General features: G+C 45.3%; 2 protein-coding genes, 2 non-coding genes and 1 pseudogene across 4 annotated transcripts; 4 read left to right on the top strand and 1 right to left on the bottom strand.

Annotated features, from left to right (window-relative positions):
• Positions 1-119: 119 nt before the first annotated feature.
• On the top strand, positions 120-11,053 carry LOC118001886 (T-complex protein 1 subunit alpha). Its single transcript, XM_034992057.1, has 12 exons — positions 120-362; positions 1,183-1,268; positions 1,463-1,591; positions 3,418-3,515; positions 3,898-4,008; positions 4,318-4,499; positions 4,888-5,014; positions 8,802-8,977; positions 9,347-9,470; positions 9,775-9,967; positions 10,105-10,268; positions 10,748-11,053. The coding sequence occupies exons 1-12, from the start codon at positions 299-301 to the stop codon at positions 10,962-10,964; spliced, it is 1,671 nt and encodes a 556-aa protein (XP_034847948.1). The 5' UTR covers positions 120-298; the 3' UTR covers positions 10,965-11,053.
• LOC118001993 lies at positions 3,673-3,812 on the top strand. Its single transcript, XR_004676906.1, has one exon. It is a non-coding gene; the product is annotated as a small nucleolar RNA SNORA29 (small nucleolar RNA).
• Positions 9,526-9,655, top strand: LOC118001992. Its single transcript, XR_004676905.1, has one exon. It is a non-coding gene; the product is annotated as a small nucleolar RNA SNORA20 (small nucleolar RNA).
• LOC118001887 (acetyl-CoA acetyltransferase, cytosolic) lies at positions 10,958-23,927 on the bottom strand. Its single transcript, XM_034992059.1, has 9 exons — positions 23,794-23,927; positions 23,123-23,257; positions 20,298-20,479; positions 18,662-18,779; positions 14,148-14,291; positions 13,162-13,284; positions 12,412-12,566; positions 11,767-11,877; positions 10,958-11,358 (listed from the first exon to the last, which is right to left on the bottom strand). Exons 1-9 carry the CDS (start codon positions 23,846-23,848, stop codon positions 11,188-11,190), a joined length of 1,194 nt encoding a protein of 397 aa, XP_034847950.1. The 5' UTR covers positions 23,849-23,927; the 3' UTR covers positions 10,958-11,187.
• On the top strand, positions 16,266-16,981 carry LOC118001888 (annotated as a pseudogene).
• Positions 23,928-23,969: the final 42 nt, after the last annotated feature.

Genomic DNA, 23,969 nt, shown 5'->3' with positions numbered 1-23,969 from the left:
TCCTACCCTCGCGCCCTTCTAATTCGTTCTCTAATTGGGCGAAAATGCTGAGCCCGCCCCCTCCCGGCTCCTCCCTTCCTGCTCTTCCGCACTTTTCGCTCCCCCCATCCCTTTTTTCGTTCCCGTCCTGCCCCGCGGCCGGGCGGGGGGACCGGTGTTCCCAGCAGTCCCCGCGGCCTCGCTCGGGCCGGTTCCACGCCTTAGCCGCCACGGCCACCGCCGCCGCCGCCGGGCCTAGGGACCCAGACGCTGGTTTCCCGCAGTGAGAGTGAAACTCGACGTGTACCCCGCCGCGAAGATGGAGGGGCCTTTGTCCGTGTTCGGAGACCGCAGCACTGGGGAGGCGATCCGCTCCCAGAACGGTAAGGGCGAACAAGGCCTGGGCCGGGCCCACGGCGGTGCGCGGCTGCGGGCGCGGTGCCTTCCCTTTCTCTCCCGGGGGAGGGCCTGGGGTCCGCCACTTCGCGGTGGGCGGCAGCGCCCTTTCCCCGCAGGCGAGGAATTCCGGAGAGCCCCGCACGTTTTGGGGATGTGTCCCGCTGCGTGTGGTGGGCCGCGGGTGCCCGGGCCCTGGAACCAGAAAAGCGCTCCCGGGCCTGGAGAGCCAGCTCCCCGCAGGGACACGTGCCGGTCACGCCTCGAGTCCCCTTTGGTCCGGGTGCCCTGCGCCTCTCAGGTTCCGATTGTGACCAGCATGAGCGTGTATCTCAACCTTTGCGCCTCGTTTTAGGACCATTAGCCAGAGAAGACTAGTCTTAATTGCTCGTTTCGCTGAGGAACGAATGGCCGCAGTCCACATGACTTGCCCCTTGTACCCCGTTGGTTGGCCTCTGCAGTAGATGCCGGGTGCTCCGTGTCCGGTTCCGATTCTTACCCGCCCATCGCTGACAGGTTTTGACGGTGCGGTTGGTTGAGGAAATTTCAGTTGAACGTTAGCCTACGTGGTACTTAAAGTGGGTTTTTCCTAGCAAACGGTACGAATTAGGCATTTGTTGTTGTTGAGCCTCTTGAGAGCGCGTACACGTTGAATGTATGGATGCCTGCCCATCTTATTTTAAGTAATTAAGGATAGATGTGTAGATTTGGGAAATCCGGAGGCTGTTGGATGTCATTTACTCACTTTAAGCTCGAATGGCTAGCATTTGGGGCAGTGGATTTAATTTTTTTTTTTCATTTCTACAGTCATGGCTGCGGCTTCCATTGCCAATATTGTAAAAAGCTCTCTTGGTCCAGTTGGCTTGGATAAAATGTTGGTGGATGATATTGGTGTAAGTACACCTGTTTGTTACTTTAAAGGAAAATAACAGTGCTTAAGCAGTTAGCTATGTGAATTCTCTGTTTTTGTCACAATGCTGGTATTGGAAGGTGTGGTAAAGGTGATAATGGATTTGTGTTAATTTAAAGGATGCCCTGTGTTTGCCAGTGATGGTGTTGTCTTTTTTCTTCCCTGCAAATTTCTTAGGATGTAACCATTACTAATGACGGTGCAACCATCCTGAAGTTACTGGAGGTAGAACATCCTGCAGCTAAAGTTCTTTGTGAGCTAGCTGATCTGCAAGACAAAGAAGTGGGAGATGGAACCACCTCAGTGGTAGGTAGTTTGTCACCTGGTAGATGGCTGTAGATTAGTTGTTTTCCCATAATTGAACTTGCGACAAAGTGAAGCCATAACCAAGTCATTTGTTTCTGAGTCAGAAATAAGTTATATACTTAAAAGTGAGAAAATTGAAGTTGTTTCTGGCATAATGATTCAGAAACAGAATTTGAAAATCAGTACTTACGGCTAGTTTGTAGAGATAATATAGTTGACTCATTTTAAATGTGGATTTTCACAAGTTTCATGAGTTTTTCAGCTACAACAATATGTATACATCGCATACAGAGGGTTTTTTTTTTTTTAAAGTTCTGTTTCTGTGTTGCCTGGGTGGCTCAGTAAGTTAACGTCTGACTCTTGATCTCAGGGTCCTGAGTTCAAGCCCCTTGTTAAAAAAAAAGTTTTCTTCTCTCACTACCTGAAACTTAGAAGTTCCTAAAAATCTTCTCTTTATAGCTAGCTAGGGGAAGAATGTTACTGGTTTTAAACCAAAAAAAAAAAAAGATGTTTTATATTAAATGCTAATGGGCAATCTTGAGAGTTCACAATGGGAGTGCAAGAAAGTAAACATGAAAAATAACATGATACAAACTTCTCAGGATCATCCAGCAAACTGATGTAGTGTGCTTTGTAGTATAGAAACACTACTACTTGGTAAGGAGCAAATAATAGTTTGCTCTAAAACAGGCAGTGGTTTGTGGGGAAAATGTTTATATTTCTAGATTAAACTTCAAACCATGAAAAAATGGAATCTACCTCTTCTGAAATAACAAAAATAGTTTCTAAGTAACTTGTTTACAATATTATTAAAAATAAAGTGATTATAATTTCCCCAGAAGAAGCAGAGTTTTGATTTTTTAATGTCTTTAGAAGAATGGTTTTTTTTATTTTATTTAAATTCAGTTAATTAACACACAGTGTGTTATTAGTTTCAGAAGTAGAGTTCAGTGATTCCTCAGTTGCACATAACCCCCAGTGCTCATTACATCACATGCCCTCCTTAATGTCCATCACCCAGTTACCCCATCCCACCCACCACCATCTCCCCTCCAGCAACCTTCAGTTTGTTTCCTAAGATTAAGAGTCTCTTATGGTTTTTCTCCCTCTCTTTGTCACCTTATTTTGTTTTAACCTCCCTTCTATGATCCTGTTCTGTATCTTAAATTCCACATGAGTGAAATCATATGATTGTCTTTCTCTGATTGACTTATTTGGCTTAGCATAATACTCTCTAGTTCTATCCATGCCCTTGCACATGGTAAGATTTTCTTTTATGATGACTAATATTCCATTGTGTGTGTGTGTGTGTGTGTGTATACACCACATAGAAGAATGGTTTTTAAAATAAACCAAGTAATAATCTAAAACAATATAGATCATAGAAGTAGTAAAGTCTTCAGTTGGTTCCTGTTGAGCACTTAATCTTTAAAGGTAGTAGATGTGTAGTTCTCTACTATTGTTCTGCAGAACTGGTTTGTAAGCCAGAACAGTTTTCAGGCTCCTATCAGCCTTTGGCCATTCGCATATAAAACACTGTAAGGGGCACCTGGGTGGTGCAGTCGGTTAATTGACTCAGGTCATGATCTCAGGGTTGTGAGATCTAGCCCCTTGTCAGCTCCATGCCTCCTGCTTAAGATTCTCTCTTCTCCTCTCAAAAAAAAAAACTGTACAGTTATTTTTTTTTTTTTTTTTTTCAGATTCCCAGTAAACAGTTATTTACCATCATAAGCATTCTGGTTGATAAAGCTAATCATTTTAGTGTTGTTTTTACATACACATTGCACATGTTGTCAGACTAAGAGCGATGAATGTTTTCTCAACAGGTTATTATTGCAGCAGAACTTCTTAAAAATGCAGATGAACTAGTCAAACAGAAAATTCATCCCACATCAGTTATTAGTGGCTATCGACTTGCTTGCAAGTAAGCTTGTTTGCATTCAGAGAAAATTTTACAGTATGTGATGTTATAGTTGTAAACAGTTTGTGTTGTTGAAATGTTAATGACTAAATTTTATTTTGAAAAAATGCTGTTCTATAGTAATACTTGAAGTAAGAAGTAGGGTAGTGTGGTGTTTTTTTTTCCCATTTGACTACCACATTTTCTCCCAATAATAGATTTTGGTGGCTATGCTTATGGGATATATTAAGACTGCCATGATCTGAAGAGGGAGGATTTATTTGTGTCCTCCTCCTATATGAAATGGCCAAACAGAAAATTGGTGCCTAACACATTTTGACAGTGATAAAACAAAAAAGCTTGAGTAGTGAATTTATAAATGTTTTCTCCCACACACTTCAAACAGGGAGGCAGTACGATACATCAGTGAAAATCTAATTATTAACACAGATGAACTTGGAAGAGATTGCCTGATCAATGCCGCTAAGACATCGATGTCTTCCAAAATCATTGGAATGTATCCTTGTGATGGTTCAATCAAGTTTAGGCTTTTTTGAAAGCAAGATCTTGGTTAGTTTTTGTGCTGAGTGATAACTGTATTAAAATTATTTGCTCCCTTCCTTGCTTTTCTAGGGGGAGAGATAATAAAGTGTCATAGTAATATGAATTGCAAGCAATGATAAATAGTACTCCAGTATTTTGATGGCATAATTAATGCTTGTTTCTTTGATGAGATTGCTAAAAGAAGTGCCTTTGAATTCCCTTGATTTTTGTGTGCACCCATTGTCCATTCCATGTCTCTTGTTCTCCTTAACTTTTGGCTTAGAAGTGGTGATTTTTTTGCCAATATGGTAGTAGATGCTGTACTTGCAGTTAAATACACAGACGTAAGAGGCCAGCCTCGCTATCCAGTCAATTCCGTTAATGTTCTGAAAGCCCATGGGAGAAGTCAGATGGAGAGTATGCTCATCAATGGCTATGCACTCAACTGTGTGGTGGGATCCCAGGGTAAGGCTTAGGATTTGATACTAAAGGCTAAAATTTGCTTTTTGTGGACTACATACTATATACGTCCTTTAGGTGAGCTATCCAAGACTAGCACTTACTGTTCTTTAGGAAAGCCCAGGGGAAAAGGAAATTGTACATCTAGGTTTTCAGTTTTGCTTGTGTAACTTAAGCACATAAAACTTAGGAAAAATGCAAGTTAAACAAAGTACATGGGTAGAGGCCATAAAAATTTGTAGGGTTAAATGTAATAAAAATGTAAATTTCTGTCTTTAAGGATAGTATAATTTAATATTTCTCACTACTTTTATCCTGCTTTAAGAATAGCTGTATTTTTAAATTGTAACATTGTTATAGTTCTTACAAAAGGATTTAATATGTTCAATTATAGGCATGACCAAAAGAATAGTTAATGCAAAAATTGCTTGCCTTGACTTCAGCCTGCAGAAAACAAAAATGAAGCTTGGTGTACAAGTGGTTATTACAGACCCTGAGAAACTGGACCAGATTAGACAGAGGTATGTTGAGAGTTTATTTTTGACCTTTGAAAGAGGTGTTTGTAAGTTATACTTCTTTTAGAGCAGGTGACAGTAAAAAAAGTATACTAAAAACAAGGAGTGGGGCACCTGGGTGGCTCAGTCAGTTAAACATCTGACTTGGACTCAGGTCGTGATCTCAGTGCTGAGATGGAGCCCCCTTATGGGCTCTGTGCTCAGCAGGGAGTCTGCCTGTCCCTCTGCTGCCCCCTGCCCCCCCATGCAATCTTTTTTAAAAAAAAAATAAAAAGGAAGGAATGTTACACTTCCTAGGTAACAGCAAGTAATCAACCAGTTGCCAGGTAGCAGAGAATGGTGATGATGCAACTGGATTATCTTAAGTGTGGGTGTCTTGGAGGACTTGAAAAATTAATTTTTATTTATTTTTTTTAAACTTGGTTATTTTTGGGACGCCTGGGTGGCTCAGTTGGTTGAGTGTCTGCCTTCGGCTCGGGTTGTGATCCCGGGGTCCTGGGATTGAGTCCTGCATCAGGCTCCCTGCTCAGTGAGGAGCTTGCTTCTCCCTCTCCCTCTGCCTGTCATTTCCCCTGCTTGTGTGCTCGTGCTCTCTCTCTCTCTCTCTGTGTCAAATAAATGAAGAAAGAAAATAAGTAAATAAGCTTGTGGTTTTTTTTTTATTTGAGAGGGTGGGGGGATGAGCAGGGGGCGAGGCAGAGGGAGAAGTAAGCTCCCTGCTGAGCAAGGAACCCGATGCGGGCCTTGATCCCAGAACCCTGGGATCATGACCTGAGGTGAAGGCACATGTTTAACCGACTGAGCCACCCGGGCATCCCGAAAAATTAATTTTTAACCGAAGTCAAACTTCTGCTGGAAAGTTAGAAAATGGTGGTGGCTTGGTGTTTTAAGATAGATTCGGTGATAAAAGTACTATGAAAATTTTGATTCTGTGTGTGATTAACATTAAAGATACATCCAAGAATGTAATTCCTCAGATAAGCAGTATAGCGTTGATTGCATGCTTGCTGTACACCAGGTGCTAGGGGATACTACATGGTTATGGACTGGTTAGCGTGCTAGAGAGCTAGAGTTCAGTTTGACTGCCTGCTTCCACTTGACCCGTATCGTTCACATATTTTTTTTAATGGTTAGTTGGTTTGTTAAAAAATAAACAGTAATTGACCCAAACCTACAAGAAATCTTTGCCAAGAGTCAGGCATGCTGTCTCCTTTTAGATCTGCATATGTACTTTTTTTCTTCCCGATAAACTGAAATTGTCCTTTCTTCCACCAAATTCCTCTAGTTTAAGTGTTCTCAAGCTGCATCTTCCGTTACTAGTTCTATTCCTTTCCTTTTCTAAATTCCAGTTGCAGCCCCTTTGTAGCTCTCTTAACCAGAAATAAAAGCCGCCTGCTCCCGGTACCCCCTATCCTTCCCCATCTCTTCACAGCTGGATGTCCCAAGTTTTTTATATAAAAACTGTTTTCTGATACTTTATTTCTCATGTTCTCAGTTCTGTTCTGTTCTCCAGTGGAGGACCATTTGCTAAAGTCACTAGTGGTGCCTAGGGTAAAATTCACTAGACACTTTGAATCTTCATTTGACCTTTATCCAGCTGGTTGACTACTCCCTTGGAACACTTGGGAGAGGTGGTGAGTGGCTTTGTGATACTTCCCTGTCTGTATTTGTCTGCCTGGGCAGCCCCGGGGTCTGCTCTGCTGTCCCCGGGATAACTCCTTGTCACTCCTAGGACTTCAGATACTATTTGTGTTGGAGACTTCCAAATCTGTTTGTCTGAGCTCCAGACACCTATGAACACTTCTTATGCATCCCAAAGTCAATGTTTAAAACTGAACTTAGGGTGGTACCCATAAATCTACTTTTGCCGTTTTAGTGCCGTTTTTTGCCCTTGGAGAAAACTAGGAAATATTCTTAACTCCTCTTTGTACCTCGTGCCTTTCTGTCTCCTAATCTCTAATCAAATCTCTTGCCAAGGCTGTTGTAGAGGCAGCCAAGCCAAGCTGGTCACCTGGGTTTCACGCTCTTTTTTTAAAAATTTTTATTTATTTATTTACTTGACAGACACAGTGAGAGAGGGAACACAAGCAGGGGGAGTGGGAGAGGGAGAAGCAGGCTTCCTGCGGAGCAGGGAGCCCGATGTAGGGCTCCATCCCAGGACCCTGGGATCATGACCTGAGCCGAAGGCAGACGCTTAACGACTGAGCCACCCAGGCGCCCCAACCTGGGTTTCACTCTTGTCCCCTCTCCCAGACTGTTTTCCACACAGCAGCCATGTTGACCTCATCACTTCCAAGGGCAGAGCTTTTTGTAGGTTTCCCATTGCTCTGGATAGATTTTAATTTCTTACATGTTTTTTTCGCTGTGGTCTGGCCACACCTGGAACTAAGATCCTCCAAACTCTTACCCTGCTGGTCCTTAGTAAGGTTCTTCCCTCTGCCTGTGACATACTCTCAGCCTACTGGTTTTGACTGGTTAATTTTTTACTTATTTTTTAGCTGGTCAGTCTCTCAAAGCAGCTTTTCTTTCTCCTTCGATCTAAATTCTACTCTACCCTGAGTTCTGTACTTGATCTTCCTGGGCCTTAGCATGGTTTTGTGTGTTTGTAGGACTCAGACTGTAAGCTCTAAAGTTAGAGCCTGAAGGATGTGCTTGGCTTCGCAGCTCCTGCCCACAGTGTGGCATCTAGCTCAGTATTCTCAGGGAGGTTAATTTGAGGTTCATCTTGAATTCATTTTACTTTAAAAATTCTTTGAATGGTGGGGCGCCTGGGTGGCTCAGTCGTTAAGCGTCTGCCTTCGGCTCAGGTCATGATCCCAGGGTCCTGGGATCGAGCCCCGCATCAGGCTCCCTGCTCCGCGGGAAGCCTGCTTCTCCCTCTCCCACTCCCCCTGCTTGTGTTCCCTCTCTGGCTGTCTTTCCCTCTGTCAAATAAATAAAAACCTTAGGGGGGAAAAAAATTCTTTGAATGGTAAGTGAGATTATTTCAGTGATTGGTATTTTGCCTTCTTCAAATCTGTTTCCCTTCCCCATACATAGCTTGCTTATGATTTCCGTCCTGTGTCTGCCTGCCTCTTGGCAGGCTCGCGTGAAGAACACAGGGGCGTCAGATGCACCTCTTGAAAACTGAACTCTTTCTCATCCTGCACCATTTTAGCCCAGGAACCATTGACTGACCCTCCCCATCACCTCAGCTATAAACTGAGACTTCTGTTCGGACCATCTGTTCTCATCAGACATGGTCTTTGATCTCCATTTACCACCTCCTTACCTCACTCCTCCATCTTGCCAGTGCAGTCTCCACCCTGACGTCAGGGGATCCTTTTGAAGACAGATTTGATAATACTCTTATTTAAAAATATTAAACTTGCTAACTAACAGTCCACACTCTAGCATCCCTACAAAAGGTTTTCCGTTTTCTGGTCCTACTGGCCATTTCAATGCTGCACCCCTCTTAACTCCAGACTTTCAGGCTTTCGTTGTCTCACCTGGCAGGCTGGAGTCTGGCCTCTCACCATCTCTGCATTCCATTGTAGTAACACTTTTTCAGAGCATGGTTGACACACCCTTCCCTTCCTGACCACAGTGTTTGGTTAGGAACTCCCACTGGGTGGGGGAGACAAGTGATAATTTTAAATTATTTGAACTTTTCTGTAAATTGATTTAAATTTTGGTCACAGAAGGGAATGTTTGATGTAATTTAATGTGCACTTATTTTGTGGAAAGTACTTGATGGAAGATAGAACTAGATTAACAACACAAAAGATAACTTTGGGTTATCATATCTTTGTAGAGAATCTGATATCACCAAGGAGCGGATCCAGAAGATCCTGGCTACTGGTGCCAACGTTATTCTAACCACCGGTGGAATTGACGACATGTGTCTGAAGTATTTTGTGGAGACAGGAGCTATGGCAGTTAGAAGAGTTTTAAAAAAGGACCTCAAACGCATCGCTAAAGCTTCTGGAGGTAGGGCTTCTGTTGGCTCCCAGCTGCGGTGTGTCACCAGCGTGTCTCTTTATGTTGGGATGTTCTCACTGAGCAGCTTCAAAAACAAAGTTTTTACTTACTCCCTTAATGCTTTGTGCTGCAGATACATCTTACAGAGCCACTTTTCATGTTACTGGAAAAGTTCTTTAACTGACTGAATTTCTTTACCTCAAAATGACATAGTTCCACGTTAGGATAAAAGGACAGCGGTTTGTCTGATGCCTGACTGCAAACCTTAAATTTGCACCTATACATTGCTTTTATCATAAATGTTTCTGAATTTAAGACAGGATAGGAAAACATTCATTGGAAAACCATGTTTACAGATCTTTGTCATCATTTTAATAGCAACTGTTCTGTCAACCCTGGCCAATTTGGAAGGAGAAGAAACTTTTGAAGCTTCGATGCTGGGACAAGCAGAAGAGGTGGTACAGGAGAGAATTTGTGATGATGAGCTGATCTTGATCAAAAAGTAAGCTGCTTTCTAAATTACAAAGCTGTACAGATTTTATTAGTGAGTAGATCACCTTCCCATTGATTTGCTGCTCTAGTCTTTCAGTGATAGGAGCGGTTATACGCATGGGAGAGAACAATGTTAGGCCGTGGTTAATGGAGGTGGAGTGACCATTTCATCTCCTCTGCGCAGCCCAGACACTGCTTCTCTGTGTCTGAATGAACTGTGTGAGCAGGATTCAGTTAAGGTGCTTACAGTGAATTTCTGTGTAGATTTATTTTATAAAAGTACTGATGTCAGAATTCTTTATTTTTTTGAATAGCACTAAGGCTCGTACATCTGCATCAATTATCTTACGTGGGGCAAATGATTTCATGTGTGACGAGATGGAGCGCTCTTTACATGATGCTCTTTGTGTGGTGAAGAGAGTTTTGGAGTCGAAATCTGTGGTGCCAGGTGGGGGTGCTGTAGAAGCAGCCCTTTCCATATACCTTGAGAACTACGCAACCAGCATGGTAAGAAGATCTAATAATGTGTCTTTTTCAAGAAGGGCACGGGACACCATCCCTGGCACTTGGTTGCTAAGGCCTTCTCTGAGGCCGGCACTGCTGCTGTGGGTTTTGTGAAGACAGCTCGTTGTCTTTCTTCTCAGGGGTCTCGGGAACAGCTTGCTATCGCGGAGTTTGCAAGATCTCTTCTTGTTATTCCCAACACACTGGCAGTTAATGCTGCCCAAGACTCCACAGATCTGGTTGCAAAGTTAAGAGCTTTCCATAATGAGGCTCAAGTTAACCCAGAACGCAAAAATCTAAAATGGTAAGCATACAGTTTGTCTCTTTCATGGTCATCCGTGTATTCTATGTGGTAGTTTAGCTTTGTTTTAAATTCAAGAAAGGTGATAGCTAGTGATTATATTAGCGTGGGTGTATTTTAGTTAGCATCTCTGATTTCCAAATCTCTTCCTGCTTCTCTGGGTAGTCCCTGTACCTATACAAGGGTCCCAGAGGCAGAGGGGGATTGTTTTGGGGTGATCTGAATCTTCTGAAGCTGTCCCTGTTTAAGATGTTAAATGATGTTTAGAAACAGTATTTGTACTATCCTCTAACCTTTCTACAACTCCTTCAGTACTTCTCATTACTTGTCATCAGCTACTGTAGTCTTAGAGGTCTACCATAAGGTCCCAACATTTTCCAAGATGAACATTTGAGTGGAGTGGCCAGATTTAAAGAGCTGGAATGGGATTGGTCTACATTATATAAGAACCCGTTTATCGTTTGTTTTTTTTTTAATTGCAGGATTGGCCTTGATTTGGTTAATGGTAAACCTCGAGACAACAAACAAGCAGGGGTGTTTGAACCAACCATAGTGAAAGTAAAGAGTTTGAAGTTTGCAACAGAAGCTGCAATTACCATTCTTCGAATTGATGATCTCATCAAATTACACCCTGAGAGCAAAGATGACAAGCATGGAGGTTACGAAGATGCCGTTCACTCGGGAGCCCTTGATGACTGATCTGCTTTCTCTTTTATTTATAACAATGTTGGATGCACTTCTCTTGTTCCTCGAGTATTACACATTAAAAAATAACAAGCTGTCAAGCCTTGGGTTCTTACGAAAGATGTTTTCCATCCTCACTTTGGTCCTGTGATTTCACATACTGTAATTTAGTACCTTTTTAGTTTAAAAAGAGATTAGGTTCCAGTTGAGTTTAGGCATGATTAATTGTTAAGCAATTTCATCCTCTTTGAACACACATGGCTATGCCCATCCCACCCCCGATGCACAGGGCAGCAACACCACGGTGTCCACCCATCCGCTCCATCGTGTGTAACAGGGTAACAAGAATCCGACAGCCAGATGCTCCAAGAGGGTGGCCCAAGGCTATAGCCCCTCCTTGAATGTTGACCTAAGAGGGAAAGGATACATACCATTTATTCTCTGGACATAGGGTAAAAATCCTAAATTATCTTTTCCCTTTTAATGTTACACCAGTAAACTGTCCTTTCAAATTCCACTTTTATTTTAACTGCTTAGGAAATTTATACCCATGTGACATCCACCCTACCTTACCAGTTTAGAAGAGTCACAATGCTCTGTTTGTGTCAAAAGTGAGTGGAGTCCAGGGGTTTCACCCTGGGAAGCAATAAAATAACCAATCCCAGCAGGAGCTTCCCAGTGTCCGCCCAGTTAACGAGACGGCCAGTACCTGCCACACTGTGGAGCTCTGTGTACCTAGGTTTTGCTGTTTACAATCAAATTTGCATTGCAAATGTTCACCTGCCTGCTGTCCTGGGGACTGCCTGCTCAGGCTTACCTTCTCTGGTTTTAATCCCAGTTCTTTAGTTACTGCAACAGAGAGGGCTGCAAAAGCTTCGTTGATCTCAAATATGTCCACATCCTCCAGGGACCAACCTGCTTTTGCAACCTAAGGGAAAGAGTAATGGAACAGAGGTCTAAAAACCCAGGTGGAATCTTTCTTGTAGATACTAGAACAACAGACTGTGATATTAAAGGATCTCTTAAGGGTTCCCACATGAACCTAGTGATACCAATTCTAAGACTATGGATAAAACATTCCTCTGGATTCTAAAAAAAAGTTTTGAAGCCAGTAACACGTTAAGCGTAGGTGAGATGATCTAGGTGATTCATCAGTTCCGCTAAAAAGCGTTACGATCCAAATGTTCTCGGCTGTTTTTGGCAGGGAAGGAGACTATAGAGATAAAACTACATGAATAAGCTCATTGAAGGCTAATGGGAAGGCTTTCATACAAGAGAAACAAAGCAAATGAAATAGGATCGGAATAAACAAAAGCTCAACCTTGGCATTTTGGAGTGGAGAGGATCTGAGCCAAGGTTTAAGAGGCGGAACTGAAAAGGGAACTACAGGGTGTTGGTCTGGTCCCAAAGAGGTTCGTTCTACCAACAAAGAACAGGTGCTAACATTCAGAATTAAACTCACAGCTTGCTTTATCGCTGGAATTGGTCCTGTCCCCATAATGGAAGGTTCCACACCTACTTGTGACCAGGAAACTATCTGTGCTAACGGTGTGAGCCCTCGATTCGCAGCCTCTGACTTCTTCATAAGAACCACAGCTGCAGCACCATCATTTATTCCTGTAAAATACGAACGTCTTCATTTCTGAAATGCTCATTAATTTGAGTTCTGTACCTGTGTCTACTTTCTCTAACACCTGGACACATGCGTCCAATTATTCTTAATACATCTTGGCAAAGTCACGTGCCATAATTCCTGTTTTACAGTGTAGTTAGAAATGCGAAGTTTGGTAATATGACCTAATTGACCACAACATTCTAACCAAAGGAAGTGGAAAGCTTACAAGACTGGGGGAGGGAAGAGTAATGAGAAGAAATGGGAGAAAGAGCCTTGCTCTCACATAAGGCATTGGGAGTTTCTGGTTTCGGAAAAGCATCAAGGTAGGAGATGAAACTTTGGTTCCCTAGTTTGCTTTTTCATTTGTATGTCTAGTTAGGATGTCAGGAAGTCAAATTCATTCTTTAATACATAGGTTAAGTCGAAAATAGGGCGATGATAAGTAATGATCAAATACGAGAAACTACATCTTCCCTTCAAGCAACTAAAGGTCTTAGCATAATTTGTACATAAATAATAAATGAAATGAAAAAGGCATTAATTTGGTAGACCTAGCAGAAGATGGTATTCCCCCAACTGCCCTTTGGGAAATCTAACCTGAAGCATTAGCTGGGGTGACTGTCCCTGTTCCATCTGTAAGAAAGTAAGGCTTTAACTTTGATACGGCTTCTATGTTGGTCCCATGGCGAGGAAATTCATCTGCTTTCACTTCAGTAAGACCTGAGCAAAGGAAGATGAATTAACCAAAATTAGTACAGAGATGGCCGTGAATGTATTAGGAATGGCGGAGTTCTCGAACATGATGCGTGAGGCTTCAGATTTGGAAAGGTTTATTTAAAAATTTATTAAAAAATACTTGCATTCCAACAGGAAAGCACACATAAAAAAGTTGCATGTTCAAACATTTCATAAGCACTGTCCTCATGAGATACTTTTGAGTGTTTTCCACATCCACAGCCCCTTCTGAGGAAGGCAGTTCTTCGTGCAAAAGGTGGCTAAGGTGTGGGGCGTAGGACTTGCTGGTTACAACCGACATGATGAGGGAACGTCAAAGGCACTCTCCTAAGGGTTGGACATAAGCGATGGCACTTACGGGCAACAGAACAGTTTTCAGTAACAGCTCTTTGACCGGAGCATTCCATATTAGATAACAGCAAAGGACCCCAAAACATGCACCCTCATGAAATATGAAATGTATACAGACACATACAGGAAGTAATGGATGTTCTGAGGAGACTGAGCCTGGAGGGGCAAAACGTCACTGTTGCCTCCTAACGACCATGAGCCAATGCTCCAGTTTCTCACACAAAACCTGCTCCATCTACAGAACGGTGTGCACACTCTGGGACCAGGGGTGCTCGGTGCTGACACAGTGTCCCATGTTCTTTACCCCCCAGCACCCCATAAACAAGACCCCCACCCTGCCATTTTCAGGCGTATCCAAGATCAATCTTTTCTTTGCAACCCAAAAGACATAACTAAGACACGATGTATAGACATTCCTGTGTATTATTTCTTGGAGTATTACTCTTACCTATAAATAGGCACGCCAATGTTCAAACCATTACAATCTATATACTCACCTTTTCTAGAAGATACGAAAACTGGTATAATCTCTTTGTCAAAATAGCCAGCTTTCTGCGCACTTTCTGTCCTGTTCTGGGACAGAACTGCAAACTTGTCCTGATCTTCTCTGCTCACTTGCCATTTTTTGGCTACATTTTCAGCTGTGAAAGAAAATAATAGTAATAAAGCAAAAGACAAACATTTTCAGGAACTGGCTTTTAGTAGCTCAGGTTTTTCACCTGAAACCGAGCACTGCCCCCCCCCCCCCCCCCCCCCCCGCCAAGCAGGCCCGCTGACAGGCTGAGACAGTGCTCTGCAGCCGTCTGGCCTCCCACGGGCGATGAATTCAGGGAGGCTGCAGCGACTCTTAAGAAGTCATTTTTTTCTTTGCTTCCTTCCTTCTCTTTTCCTTTCTTTTTAACCGTCGACTTTCAGAAATGTCCTTCATGCAGATTCACCAACTGTTTATATTTCTGCCCCATTTACTTCATCATTCTCTCTCTGAACCATCTGAGAAAAAGTTATAATCATGCCTCTTTATCCCTAAATTTTAATTTCGTTGTATATTTCCCCCAAATGGCCATTTTCTTACATAAGCACAGCTCTCAAAATCAGGAAATTTAACACTGACACAGGCCTATTATCTAATTCTTGGTCCATATTCCAGTTTCACCTTGTGTCTCAGGGATGTCCTTTGTGGCTAATTTGTATGTTCAGTCCAGGATCACGCCTTGCACTTCACTGGCAATCTCTTTAGTGTCTTTTTATTGGAACAGTTCCTCACACTATCTTTGTGTTTCTTCACCTTGATATTTTTGAGGAGCAGGGGCCAGTTCTTTTATCAAATGTCTCCAATTTAGGTTTCAGATTTCCTCAAGATTAGATTAAGATTTTGCAGAAAAGCAGGTATCCCACTGACATGACCTTCTCAGTGAATCTTATCAGGATACTTGTGATATTAGTTTATCTCAGGTGGTGTGAGCTTTGATCACTTGGTTAAAGTGTCTCTACACTGTAAAGTTACTATTTTTCCATTTATAATTTTTTAAAAATTTTTATTTATTTGAGAGAGCAAGTGAGAGAGAGAGAGAGCACAAACAGGGGGAGGGGCAGAGGGAAAGGGAGAAGCAGACTCCCCGCTGAGCAGGGAGCCAGACGTGGGGCTCGATCCCAGGACCCTCATGACCTGAGCCAAAGACAGATGCTTAACTGACTGAGCCACTCAGGTGTCCCTCCATTTATAATTAATCAGGAAGTTACGGGAAGTTATTTTGACATTATGAAGAAATGTCTTCTTCCTCATCCAATTTCACCCACTACTTTTCACATTCCTGATTTTCTTATTGCATCCTGAACATTACACAGTTGCTATACTGTTGAACATCTGGATTTTATTATCTTTAGCAAGCATACTGAGTTTCATTCCCACTAACATACTGGCAGATCATCTGGATCCTTTTGAAGCTTATTTTTTTAAGCTTATTAGTTTGTGTCTAGAGTAGTCTTTACTCTGGGGCTAGAGGAACCCTGCCCCTAAACTGTGGTCTTTCTGAGATGTCAATGGAGTGTCCAGTGGGTTCAGTAAAGTTTCTACTCTGCATGGTCAGAACTCCTATGTCTCCAAGTAATCAATTCACAACTCCCTAGCAGCTGTTTCTACTGGACCTGGTAGGGTGTTGTCCTACACATGCATAGCTGAGTATTTGACCCAAGAGATGAGGGAACCCTTATGGAGATTTCTGGAGCTCCTTTCCTAGCTTCGTTCTCTCCAGTACTCTGCCCCTCAAACTCCAGGAATCTCAGCAGCTCCAAACTCTGACCTCGGCCTCCCCAGTTCAATGGCCACCATCCCCCCAGGTAGAAAGTCAGTGAGAGTGGAGTTTTCCCTTCTTTCAAGAATCTCGGGGCGCCTGGGTAGCTTAGTCGGTTAAGCATCCGACTCTTGATCTCAGCTCAGGTCTCGATGTCAGAGTCATGAGTTTAAGACCCACGCTGGGCTCCACGCCGGGTGTGGAGCCTACTTTAAAAAAAAAAAAAAAGAATCTCAGTCTTGCAACTGACTGCATTTGAGGTAGAGGTGGGGTTGGTGTGGGCAAGTCCCCCACTCTCGTCCAGGGGAGCCCTAGAGCAGCCCCCTGGGGAGGGGACCCCAGAAGAAGGGCAACAAATTGCTCTGGGTGGGGGAAAGCGAGGTGCTCTGCTAACCTGCCCCTCCCTCATCACGGGATTCTGTGGGGCAGAAAGAGGGAACTTGAGGCCCCAGTGCCCTGACAGGAATCTTCAAACAGCTCTCTCAACTTTTTCGGATGTTGCCCAAACCTGGGGTCTATTACTTCCCCTGGGCCAAGATCCGGACATGGGCACACTGAGAACATTCAGCAGGCTGTGGCTGTGTGACATGACTCAATCCCGAATGACCCTGGGGGCTCAGCATGGATCTGACAGCACAGGATCCTGGTCTGCACCAAGTTGGTGGAGCCGTTCCAAGCCCAGTTAGACTCCCAGTACCTTGTCCTTGGGGAGCTCGAACACCAGAAACGGAGGAACATGTTCCTCTATATAAATCTAGGAGGCAGGGTTTCCCAAGGCTGACAGGAGGAAAGAGCTGATAGGCATCAGACGGAGGCTCTGTGGGGAAGCCCTGACTGTGTGGAAGGAATGCATCTACCCTTGCTAGAACAAGCCCTCCAGGAGCAGAGGAGGTACCAGCAAGAGAGTGGGAGCAGTTCCTGGCAACCGTCCCCCACAACCTGCTCCTGAGGCCACGCCCACTGGAGATGCCTGCATCACTGTGGAGAACATGCAGGACCTTCCCCAGAGTGACAGCCTTTGTCCAGAAGCAGAGAGAAGGGGAGTGGGGGGTGGCTGCTAATTTGGATTGTTCCAGACACCCCCTGCCAGGAGCCTGCAAGAGGCCGAGCTGTGGGGTGCTGGGGGCTGAGCCTTGAGTGGGAATGTGGAGGGTTCTGGAAGGTCCTCACAAATAAGGGCCCCAGCAGCGTGTAAAAAAAAAACAGAATCTCAGGCTTATATGATTGTTGGTCAGTATTTGAAAACAGTAGCTTGGGGCGCCTGGGTGGCTCAGTTGGTTAAGTGACTGCCTTCGGCTCAGGTCATGATCCTGGAGTCCCTGGATCGAGTCCCGCATCGGGCTCCCTGCTCAGCGAGGAGCCTGCTTCTCCCTCTGACCCTACCCCCTCTCATGTGCTCTCTCTCAAATAAATAAATAAAATCTTTAAAAAAAAAAAAAAGAAAACTGTAGCTTGATATATTTTGACCATTTTTATATTTGTCTATATTAGAGAGTCTAGTCTTTACTAATTACTACATCATGGCCTGAGTCTTTTTTTTTAAACGCAACAGAAATTTATTTTCTCATCTCCGATCAAGGTGTGAGCAGGTCTGTTTTCTCCTGAGGCCTCGCTCCCAGCCGCCTTCTCGCCAAGTCCGCACACGGTCTTTCTCCCGGGCTCACATCTCCCGTATTTCGTCCTCTTCTTACAAGGACGCAGTTAGACGGCATTTGGGGCCACGGTAAAGGTCTCGTTTTAACTTAATTACTCCTTAAAAGGCCCTAACTCCAAATACAGTCACGTTCTGAGGTCCTGCGGTTTGGGCTTCAACATAGGACTTTTGGAAGGTCGTAATTCCGCCCGTAACACCTCAGAAAGGGCTTGGGAGCTGGATTTTCAGGGACAGCCTCTGGTGACGTTGAGACAGTCAGCTGTTGTAACACACTTCGAGAACCCCTGGCCTGGCCTCGACGACCAGGAAGACCCCGGCCCGGCGCACACAGAGGCTGCCGGCGTGTGGCCACATTCTCTAGCCATCCCTGCTGCTGCTGTAGCTCACGGGGGCCAAGACGCCTTAGCTCCTCACTGCTCCTCTGCCTGGACACACACTGTCCCCTCTGCTTAGACTCTTGCTCTTTCCCCCACTTTCTCATCTGACTTCCGTCTGACTTCTACTTCTCCTAGACCCAGAGCCACTGCCACCTACATTTAAGGGTGTGTAACCTCTCAGGGCTTGTTTCTTCAACTAACTCTACAATGAAATGTTCCTTCTGTTCTTGAGTTTTACATTCCAAAAGTGGGAAAGACAGGAGCTCGTTGGATTTTCTGGCTGCTCCGCTGGTTCACCTGGACCGCAGGCGACTAAGGCAGGCCGGGTGGCACAGCACAAAGGCAGCGTGAGGCACGAGAAGTACCCGGTCATCTCTGATAACCGCCTTGGCCACACAACCGCGGTTCGTGGGCCCTCGTTTCTTCCCACAGTAAAATGGGAGATTGCTCAGAGCTCGGGAGCCCCGCCCACCTCTAACCTGCAAAGGTCAAGGAGTCACAGCGGGGGGGACATGCTATTTCCTCAGTTGGGCTCAGCAAAGCGGAAGGAGCCCTGCCATCTGTGATGCAGAATGATCAGGACATGGTCGCTGCCCTTCAAGAGCAGAGAGCACCTGCAAAGCTGACAATTATAGGATCTCTTGTAAACCTTTCCGCCCTTGGTCTGTTTTCGGCTGTGTCTGCCTTACCTGTAATGCCCATGTGGTAGCTGTGGAATGCGTCAGTAAGCCCGTCACAGAGTATGCTGTCGGCCAGTGGCATTTCCCCAATCTTGACTCCTGCCCTCAAATGAATCAAGTGAGGAGCCTGGAAACAAGAAATACAAATGGATTTAGGATTGTTTGACACTAGTCCTCTCCTTAGGATCCCACCCAAAACTATCCAGTGGTTCCTCAGTCTTCACCTAGACCCCCCTCTGTGACCCACAATTCTGGCCCACCCTCTTCCCCACCCAGGGTCTGGGGCCTGAAGACCCTTGGAATCAGAAGACTACTCTATCCTGCCTACTCCTGAGAAGCTGTTACTCTCCTACCTACCTATTTCCATTTACCGCCAAATCTCTCCATTCTGTGTCCTATTTCCTTAAGGACCTCATTTATTCTTTCCAAAGAGGCAACAAGTTATCTGTTAAATGAGGAGCTCATCTAAAAGCATAAATGATGCTAACAGTGTGTCACTTATTTTGATAAAAGACATAATGCCTATAATGAGAATAATCAGGTTGCCTAATTAACTAATGGGAAGGGATTTCTGGGTGGGGAGCTTCTTAACTCCTACCAATTCAACAGCAGCTATAATAGGATGGAAACATTTGGGAGTCAGAAGATCTCTATTTGAATTCTGGCTCTGGGCCTCAGTTTCCGGATCTGTAAATTGGGAATGATACCACCTACCCTCTGAGGGCTATTGTGACGGTTATGTATAAAAGCACCTTGTGAAGTACCACACAGACACTGGTGCAGTCCCTTCAGTCACTCTGATCCTGTTTAGTACCTTCAACTTACCTCCTCCTGGGCCTCAGCAATTGCTGAGCAGAATCAGCCTCTGTCTAGGGGATCCCCAGGTCAGACCCCGAACTGCCTGTAGGAAGCAGGGGATATACTTTTTCCTTTTCACTGCCGTGCCAATTTGAGGGCTGGACCTTGGTGAAACAAATCCCGCCTGGTCCTCTTTTCCACATTCTATGCTTCCAAAAGGTCAACTAAATTGGGTCCCTGGGGTCCTCCTCGTCAAGTGCAGGACAGTAAGTGAAAACATCTGCTTTTGACTTTTCCCCACAATGAGAAAAAAATTTGAGATGAAGGATACCAACTGACTAATGTTATAGGTTTAATTCAGAAAATATTTTATGCTTTGGTAACATTTTAGAAAAAAGTATATTCTGTTCCAATCACACTGGCTGATGGGCTTTTTCTACAACCTGGATCTCCCATGCAACTTGGAAGACGAATTAACAACCAGGTAGAGGGACACCTGGGTGGCTCAGTCGGTTAAGTGTCTGCCTTGGGCTCAGGTCACAATCCCAGAATCCTGGGATCAAGCCCCGTGTCAGGCTCCCTGCTCAGTGGGGAGCCTACTTCTTCCTCTTCTTTTGTCCCTCCCCTCCCCCCCCCAGCTCATGCTCTCACTCTCTCTCAAATAAATAAATAAAATCTTTTAAAAAATAAAAATAAAACCATCCAGATAGGGATTCAAAGTTGAATCCATTTTTTCAGGGTTTACTGTTTGGTTTCAGCTCTTCTATGGGTCAGTTTACTCCGCTATGGCACGGACATGAGTTTATTAGTGAGAGGTGAGTGACAGCCATCTCTCCAGAGGACTTACCTTGCTCATACTTTCCATGCCTCCTGCAACCACAATGCTGGAGTCTCCTATCCCTACTGACTGGGCTGCAAGGCACACGGCTTTTAGGCCTGACCCACAGACCATTTGGCAGCTCCATGCTGGAACCGAGTAAGGGATTCCTGCACCCACACTGGCTTGTCGAACAGGATTCTGCCCACAACCTGGCAGAGGGAACACAGAGACCTCACAGTAATCAAGGAGAAGGGCAAAATATTTAGATCAAAGTGCACAGATATTAGATTAACAACTGGGCTCCTGTCACTTCCCAGTCAAGCTGAACCAAGCCACACTCCCAACCAGACAGAAAAGGCCCATGTCCACTCTATACTTGCCACTCTAGCCCCTGAATATGGATTATCCTTTGCTTGTGGACATAAGCTTTCTTTTCCACAAGGAAGTTATTAATATCATAAGAAGGAAATGTTCTTCTGGTGATCTTTTGACAGAGCTTGAATAAGCACACTCTCTTCTAAACACAGGGCAGAACTTGGGCATTATTCATGTTTCTAACTAGGGCTATGAGCTTCCATGATCATGGCTTAAGACATCTAGCATGGTAAGAGGGTTAAAGAGGAAAACTTCTTCCCTTCCTTGATATTCATCACACATGGTTAACCGGTTATGTAACAAGACATGTACAAAATCAGAACTGACAAATACCTTTCTATAATTCAACTGTGGGGACTTCCTTCAGGGAATGGGAAGAAATACATTACACATATAATCGTAGCAGGGAAGAGAATGGAGTGGAAAGTTTCAAATATTCTCAGTACCCATTGTCTATTATCAAAGGATCAATACTTATACAGTGGTCACTCTGCTGCCAATTTCAGATACACCCACACCTAGTACCTTTCCTCAGTGAGTTTGTTAGCAAAAACCAGCACATGGGTCACAGACAAAAATTTAGAGATTATATTCATCACAATGTTCTTTATCTGGGATTAGACTGGTAGCCCTGAGACTGAGAGTGAAAACAGATACAGGAGAAATTATTAAAAAGAACGAGGAGCACCTGAGTGGCTCAGTTGGTTAGGCAGCTGGCTCTTGATTCTGGCTCAGGTCATGATCTCAGGGCCCTGGGATTGAACCTCAAGGCGAGCTCCAAGCTCAGCAAGCAGTCTGATTGAAGATTCTCTCTCTCCCTCAGCCCCTCCCCGTGCTCATGCACACACACTCTCTCTCAAATAAATAAATCTTAAAAAAAAAAAAGGAATCAAAATACCTCTGAATTAAACTCATAGCATGTTAGTTAATAAAAAAAAGACATTATTTAAGGCTCCTGCTTTTGAAGCTACAATTAATTACATATGCATTTAAGTAAATAACTCCTTCATAAAAATATTATGTGTCTATTCATAACCCCCATCTTCAAGGTAAGAAATGAGTGTTACACATAATTAACTAATAGCCTGGCATTTAGCAGAGTATGAGTTCCATGAGAATGAGGATTTCTATCTGATATGAACACTGCTTATCCCTAGTGGAAAGAATAGTGCCTGGAGCACAGCAGGTGCCCAGGTAGTATTTTTACAGGATTGTGGAGGGCACGTAGGCTTAAGGAGCCGGACAGGTGAGGGTTCAAATACTAGCTGCACTTCAAACTGTGCCCCTGAAAATCTCATTTAATCATTTGCAGAACAGATAATACGATTCAACGGACTTACGGAGAGGATTCAATAAAGCAATGAAAGCACTAAGCAGAGTGCTTTAAAGGCCCAGCATTCAGCAGGTCCTCAATGAACATAGCTATTATTTGTATTTTAATTATGTGGAGATACTAGAGAGGACAGATGTGGAAGAGATAACAGAGAAACCAGCATGACGGACCCTATGGCAACTAAGTCTGAATCGTGGGTCTGGGAAGGAAGGAGGATGTGGGCTGAAGGCAGCCAGTCTGAGAATATTACATATTTTAAAGCCCTTGAGAGTCATGACAAAGTGGTAGGCTCCAACTTTATGGCCCCTAAGGACAATTTGAGAAAGGATAATCGGGAATTGCAACTACAAAACTATCAAGTGAATATAACAAAAAATGGGCCAGGTCTCAGACAGGGTAAGGACAAAAGTTGGTTGTAAGTGAGCATTACCAATTACCGCTAGGAACAATTAGAATTTATGCTACTGAGTGAGCATGAATCTAGTTGTGTGTTTGTTGTTGTTGTTTTGAGATTTTATTTATTTATTTGACAGAGGGAGACACAGTGAGAGAGGGAACACAAGCAGGGGGAGTGCCCCTCATGAATCTAGTTATTAATAACCAGGAATTGTCAGCGGTCACTGGAACCAGAAGTGAGACTGGAGCACTCTTGGTGACTCACCTGTCCCCACCCAGGGAGTGACAGCCCTGTGAGGAGCAGGAGGTGAGCCTTATGGGGCCCGGGGCAAGGACCTCACCTGTGTTGTTGGAGCCCTGTCGCCAGCACCTGGCACAGTGCAGGGCACAAAGGAGGAATTCACACATTTGGGCTAGATGTGTGGCACTTTAGGGGCGTATGCAGGGCCGTGTGTACTCTTGATGGGTGGGCTGGGCCTGGTTCTAAAGAACGAAGAAGGCCGTGGAGGACGGTGGCCTAGTCCAGGTTCATCAGAAGACGCCTAGGAAAGTCGCACGGCGCTAGGCTGGACAGTAGCCAGTGACGGGGGCTTGGCAGGGGGGCAGCAGGAAGAACCCCGACAGCGGGAACTCCGTGAGCAGACCTCCGGAGTTAAGAACTTCAGTTTCGGGAGCGGGAGGGGTGAGGGGGGCGTCGATGGGCGGCTTCCAATGACCCTGACCTCCGCCGGGACCTCTGAGGAATTACCTGCTGCCAAGACGTGTCCAAATATGACCTCCGACACCTCTTCGGGAGCCACGGCGGCTCTCTTCAGGACTTCTTTGATGACGGTCGCGCCCAGGTCATGGGCAGGGACGGAGGCTAAGGCACCATTGAAGGAGCCTAGGGAAGAAGGGGAAGCTCGGGCGATGAGCACGGCGCCCAGCGCGGCTCGAGCGGGCACGGAGCGGACCCGCGGGAAACCCACGCATCCATTTCCCAAGCGCCAGCAGATGCGCTCGGCCCACGCTTCCCTAACAAAAGGGGTCCACAGTCCCGCGCGCCCAAGGGCTGTGAAATCTCCACAGCGCTAAGCACCGCACGGCAACTCCCAGCAATCCTCCATTCGCCAGCGCGGCCCCGCTCGGACCACCCAGCGACCCCGCCCCTGCGGCCACGGGCCGACATGGTTCCTCCAGGAGCTGGCCAACCAGAGGACTCGAAAGAGAGCGCCTACCTTCGCCAGCCAATGGGAAGGCAGGGCGGCACGGTGGTTCTACCCGGGGACCCAATCGGAGCACGCGAGGCGGAGTAGGCCTCAGCGGGCGAGGATGGGGTGGGGCTGCCGGCCGGCAGGCCCGAGAAGGCGCGGAGTGCCGGTGCCGGGGCATCCCAGGGGTTCCGGGGTCCCCGCGGCTGGACCGCCGCCGGCCACTTACCTATGGCGGTCCGAGCCGCAGAGACGATGACCACGGGATCAGAGCCTGCACTCATCCTGCCGCACGACCACTTCTCGAGCTGCTGCCGGCCTGGCGCGGCGGGCGAGTGAGGCAAAACCTCGCTCGGCCGCTGACAGGCCGCGCCGGGGGGCGGAGCCGCAGGCCGCCCCGCCTCC

Source organism: Mirounga leonina, unplaced genomic scaffold, assembly GCF_011800145.1.
Source record: "Mirounga leonina isolate KUSES-001 unplaced genomic scaffold, KU_Mleo_1.0 Mir_55, whole genome shotgun sequence".
NCBI lineage: Eukaryota > Metazoa > Chordata > Mammalia > Carnivora > Phocidae > Mirounga > Mirounga leonina.
This window is presented reverse-complemented; position numbering and strand designations above follow the sequence as displayed.

Excerpts from the sequence above, each read along its gene's own strand:
- LOC118001886 (XM_034992057.1), top strand. The coding sequence starts at position 299 with ATGGAGGGGCCTTTGTCCGTGTTCGGAGACCGCAGCACTGGGGAGGCG. Across the intron at positions 4,009-4,317 it reads TCTTCCAAAATCATTGGAAT|AAGTGGTGATTTTTTTGCCA; the intron begins GTATCCTTGTGA and ends CTTTTGGCTTAG. Across the intron at positions 9,968-10,104 it reads AGAACTACGCAACCAGCATG|GGGTCTCGGGAACAGCTTGC; the intron begins GTAAGAAGATCT and ends CTTTCTTCTCAG.
- LOC118001887 (XM_034992059.1), bottom strand. The coding sequence starts at position 23,848 with ATGAGTGCAGGCTCTGATCCCGTGGTCATCGTCTCTGCGGCTCGGACC. Across the intron at positions 18,780-20,297 it reads GCATGGAAAGTATGAGCAAG|GCTCCTCACTTGATTCATTT; the intron begins GTAAGTCCTCTG and ends TCTTGTTTCCAG. Across the intron at positions 12,567-13,161 it reads CACCCCAGCTAATGCTTCAG|GAATAAATGATGGTGCTGCA; the intron begins GTTAGATTTCCC and ends CGTATTTTACAG.